The sequence below is a fragment of the Culex pipiens genome, chromosome 1, assembly GCF_016801865.2.
Source record: "Culex pipiens pallens isolate TS chromosome 1, TS_CPP_V2, whole genome shotgun sequence".
Classification (NCBI taxonomy): Eukaryota; Metazoa; Arthropoda; class Insecta; order Diptera; family Culicidae; genus Culex; species Culex pipiens.
The window spans coordinates 129,885,255-129,890,493 of record NC_068937.1 but is presented as its reverse complement, the minus strand read 5'-3'; the positions used below and the strand labels follow the sequence as shown (position 1 = coordinate 129,890,493).

Below are 5,239 nucleotides of genomic sequence, written 5' to 3'. Positions count from 1 at the left end.
GGGGGTGTTTGTTTTGTGATTGAGATGTCCCACAAAAAAATCGAAAATGAACTCTCAAATTTGAGTCAACTTCTCAAAAGGGATGTCAACAAAAAGTCTATCCCACTTCGTCGCTGTCGTGCTTTCTTGACGCATGTGCATTTTGAGCCAAATTGAGTAGAGAACGCCATTTTGTACAGCTCTCAATACCTCACCTTTTGACCTTCACAGATCCCCAAAATTCGATTTCAATCCTGAGATATTCAATAAAAAAACCCGAAAAGTTCCGTGCATTGAAGTTTCAATCTTGTCGTGATATCTTGACACACCCTGAAAATTAATGTAGGAGTGCGACAACTGAACCAAAGGATTTCAGGTCAGAACTGGTTTGACACATGTAGAAGCCCGACTGCCTTGGGACTCCGACAACCAAATTTAACCAAACTTCGGGACAATGCACATAATGGTCAACCAAACAAAACGTGTTAGTTATTGTTTACATTGCGTTTTTCTCGGAACGCCAAAAAGCGACGTGCGACTTGATAGCATGGCAGCGTCGACTTACTCTAGTGACAGTTTATGTCGAGTGTGAGTGAAAATTTTAGGCAGCAGGCTTAGCCGAATGGTTACGCTGTCCGCTTTGTAAGCGGATGATTCTGGGTTCGATTCCCTTCTGCTCCAACCTTCTATCGGATGAGGAAGTAAAATGTCGATCCCGGCCTTGGTTGTTGTTAGGCCGTTAAGGTGAAGCCGTTGATCATTTTCGAAGAAAATTGATCATTACTATAAAATATTCTGTATTAAATTCAATTTAACGAATTTCAGCACCAAAAGGAATCAGCAAGTGCCGGTTGTTGCCTTCTTGAAGCCGATGAAGGATTTTTTGATCTAAATCAATTGTGCTTCAATATTTATATTATTTTATGGCGCAGTCATTGACGTCCTAGTTGGCAATCATTGATTAATGACGATTTCCATAACTTTACAAGGAGTGGGATAATCGTTACCAAAAGGAATCAGCATGTGTAGGGCACTATTCTAAACAACTTGTTCAAGGAATTTTGTCAAAATATTGAAAGCGACGCAAAAGTTATATCTTTGAACGAAAAATCATGACAATGATGGAAGTCTTAGTCATTCCAGGTATAGGAGTCGCATGGAGACGAGTAAGTACAAACAACACAACAAACCAAGCCTACTCCGGTGGAATCGCTAGCGGCGGTTGGACTCGCAATCCAAAGGTTGTCAGTTAGAACCCTGGGATGGAAGGTTCTTTGGAGTAGAAAGAGGTTTGGGTGCCCTCCCCATTCCTTCGGACTCCAAAGTTCGAGCAGAAACTTGCAACAGAGACTACGTTCTCAGCCCAGTTACCGGGTACTTTAATTCATAAGAGATGAGATAAATTAACAATAATGCAAATGGTATTTACCACTCACCTAGGGTGGCTCTTTAGAACATTCACCTTCCCAAGAAAACCGTCCCACAACAAGCGATACCTACTCGAGGATACCGTGGAAAATTTCCCTTATCCTCTTAAAAAAGTGGAGCATCAACAGTTCCCGTCGGTGGAGATTGTCATGGTCATGTAAGTCATGGTGTTGAGAATCTGGTTGAGGTGAAATTAATAAGCAACTTGGGCTTGCTCAAGTAAGCTAGTTCTACTCACCAATGGATGGAATGTTGATGCACAGAGCTTGGGACAATTTCAAATACGTTCTTCCGAGTTCGTAGCAGCAAATCTGCAGAACGTCACTGATATCAATCAGAAGATCTGAAAATTAAAAAAAATACAAGCAATTACCCACTATCGACCATCTCTCAACATCCTCAACTTACGAGATGTCCCCTCCGTGCGGCACGTAATATAAACGCACGCCGCGTAGATGTGCGTGTTCCGGCGACCCCGGGTCAGGTGCCGGATCAATGCCATCTTGAAGAAATTGCACGACGTCTCGATACAATGGTTGTTCAAGTGCAACTGATGGCACAGATGCGTTATCCCGTGCCGGGCCTTCCTCAAGGTGACCTCGCGCGATTCCGTCCCCGTTCCGACGTGAAACTTCCCGTACGCCGTCGCCCCACCCTTGGAGTCGGACGCCACAAACTGACCCACCGCACTCGACGCCCCGTGGGCATTCTCCTCGAACTGGACCTCCGACACAATAATGTTGTCCTCCAGCACCGACCCGCAGTTGGTACAGACGGCGTCCCCGCGGGCATTGTCCACCTCGATTTCGGCACTGCCGCAGTTGTTACACTTCCGGCCGGAGGACATTTTGCACTCAAACACGAGAAAACGAGCGCGCGTCACTAAAAGGGAACCGGTTTTGAGTTTCCAGCTGGAAATACGCAATAAATCCGCGAAACACTGTTTGACCGTGGAAACCGAACCGCTTTCGCACTCGAGAAACGTAAACAGATGTTTGTTTATGCGAAGAAACGTCAAAAGTGGGTTGCCGAAGGTTTTGACATTTCCGGGTATGCTGAATTTTGTACATGTACACGGAAAACAAAAAATTTCGTTTAAAAAGTTTGTTTCATTTATGAAAACGCAGTTTGTAGCCTCATTTCGAAATGCAAGATTTGCAAAATATTCACCGTTAAATTCAAAATTCGCAAAACTTTTCAGGTTCCAACATGTATCCCCCATTTTCATTTGTAGTTCCAGAAAGTTTCTCAGCAAATCCTGCTGGCCATCTGTCAAATCGTCTGTTTGACAATCACTGATCGCTGAGGGTGAAGGAGCTATTACACTACGGCAAACAAACAAACTCGCACTTTTTGACAGTTTGCCTGCTTTGTTTGTTTGCCTGGATTTACTTGTACAAACATCAGGCTGCATACATTTTGCCTTGTTTGCGAGTTTGGCAAACTGTCAAACACGAAAAAATGCGAGTTAGTTTGTTTGCTTGTGGTAGTGTAATGGATCCTTGAGTGAGCAGAAAAATAGAAATTTCGGTCATTCGATTTTTTTTTTGTATTTTGGTATGCCCAAAGAAGCCATTTTGCATCATTAGTTCTTTCATATATTTTTCCATACAAATTTGGCAGCTGTCCATACAAAAATGATATGTGAAAATTCAAAAATCTGTATCTTTTGAAGGAATTTTTTGATCGATTTGGTGTCTTCGGCAAACTTGTAGGTATGAATATGGACTACACTAAAAATACATGATACACTGCAAAAAAAAATTTGGTGATTTTTAGTTTCACTTTTTGTCACTAAAACTTGATTTGCCAAAAAACTTTTTTTTCGGATATGTTTTAGAGTACATCAAATGCCAACTTTTCAGAAAATTCCAGAATTTGCAAAAAATCTTTGACCGAGCAAGGAATTTTGTTTCCAAATATTGGTTGCAAAATTTTTTCACATTAATTTTTCTATGTAAATTGGATTTACAATCAAAAAGAACTTTTGTGAAATTTTGATAAAATGCACCGTTTTCAAGTTATAGCCATTTTTAGGTAACTTTTTCAAAATAATCGCAGTTATTCATTTTTTAAATTGATGCCCATGTTTGACCACTTTTGAGAAAAAAAAATATTTTTTTTAATGGTTGGAAAATTCTCTATATTTTGCATTTTTGAACTTTGTTGATACGACCCTCAGTTGCTGAGAAATTAAAATAGAAGAAAAAAGACCGATTCCGTAGAGAATTGCTCAATAGGAAAGTGCGGTCAAGTTTACATTCGGGGTTGCACGTCAGTTGGTCAGTGGTATAATGTACTCAACAATACTAAAATAGAAATATGCAAAGATACATACAAACAAAACTACAATAATATAAATTTATTACAAAAAAACCCGATTTAATCCCACCAGGGGTGAGATAGAGCCTTTCTTACTTAGATCTTTAGGTAGATAGCCATTGGCGTCGCGAGCATTGAAAACTTTGAAAACGATATAAAGCTTAGAAGCTTCGAAAGCTCCTATTGGAATCCAATGAACTCTGTTAAATAAAACGACACGACAAATGAAGCCTACTTAAAGGCGATTTAAGGAGCACACGGGAAACAAATTGTTTGTACCCGGATGAATGCCCTATGTCAAAAAAGTTTTTGCATAAACATTGGACAGTTATGCAAAAACGGACAGGGCAAAAGAAACTGAAAAGCTACGATATCTTACATGTTGAAGGAAACATCGGTAGATAAGCTACTACAAACGAGTATAAGTCGAGCCAAAACATATATGCGTCAGCATTCTCGCGCCAGTTTTTTCGATTAATATTCATGCTGAATCGACATATTTACGAAGATGGAAATGACGTCCAGCCTTAAAGTAAAACCAATACCTTTCTTTAGTAAGAAAGGCAAGAAGTTTCAGATAAAATTAGAAACGAAAAATGTTGGCGATGGGCTTTTACCTTTTTTTAGGGATTTTTTTTTTCTTATGATAGGTTAATCAAACGGCTCTAACTCCAGAACCATATTATGAATCTGGATGAAAATTTGGGAGGTTGTAGAGCTCGAAAAATGCAATTTTTGAGATAAATAAAAGATATGAAAATGAAAAATTTTGACCATATTTTCATTTGAAAACTGTGTATTTTGTTGAAAAGTCTATCCACATCCGAAAACATATGGATATTTCGAAATTTGAGCGGCAACTCGCCCAGGTTCAGCACACTAGCTTTCATCTGCATTTAGAAGAATCAAAATCGGATTCAGGGGAGCTGAGAACGGCGCGACACAAAATTTGGCAAAATTTTACCACATACGAACATCACTCGATCTTCACGGAATTTATTTTCTCAAAATTCGAGGGTTGAAGATAGACGAGTTCTGTCAAGATGAATCGATAAAACGTCGAAAATCATTGCAGTATGATTTTTTGGCGATTTTTCCGATTAATATTCATGCTGTTTCGTCTTATTTACGAAAATGAAAATGACGTCCAGCCATAAAGTAAAACCTTTACCTTTCTTTAGTAAGAAAGGCAAAAAATACAAAATAAAAGACAGAAAAATTATAAAAATGTATAAAAAACTAAATTATTTAATTCATAAAAATATAAAAAAAATACAGCAATATAGAACTCTAGAGTTTTTTGTTAAGATCCTATAAGCTATTTTGATTCATATGTTTATACTACCGTTCTACGCATAATTGTCCCATGTTCAAAAAAGTGCAACTGAGAAAAACGCGATTGAAATTTTTCGATCGATTTCTGTTTTTCTACGCATAATTGTCCCGTGAGTTCTTATTCGTCCTGTAAGTCCCCAATCGCCCCAGTTATTAGTTTATCACTCTTATTTAT

The 5,239-nt window shown here is 38.8% G+C and overlaps 1 protein-coding gene across 1 annotated transcript in view; it reads right to left on the bottom strand.

Annotated features, from left to right (window-relative positions):
- The window catches only part of LOC120421775 (transcription factor IIIB 90 kDa subunit), a 51,537-nt gene extending 49,155 nt beyond the window's left edge, over positions 1 to 2,382 (bottom strand). The window contains exons 1-2 of the mRNA XM_039585042.2: positions 1,816 to 2,382; positions 1,646 to 1,750 (exon numbers count right to left, since the gene is read on the bottom strand). Coding sequence (XP_039440976.1) covers positions 1,646 to 1,750; positions 1,816 to 2,254 — 544 coding nt within the window. The 5' untranslated portion in view covers positions 2,255 to 2,382. The remainder of the gene's footprint in view (positions 1 to 1,645; positions 1,751 to 1,815) is intronic.
- Between the last annotated feature and the right edge of the window lie 2,857 nt (positions 2,383 to 5,239).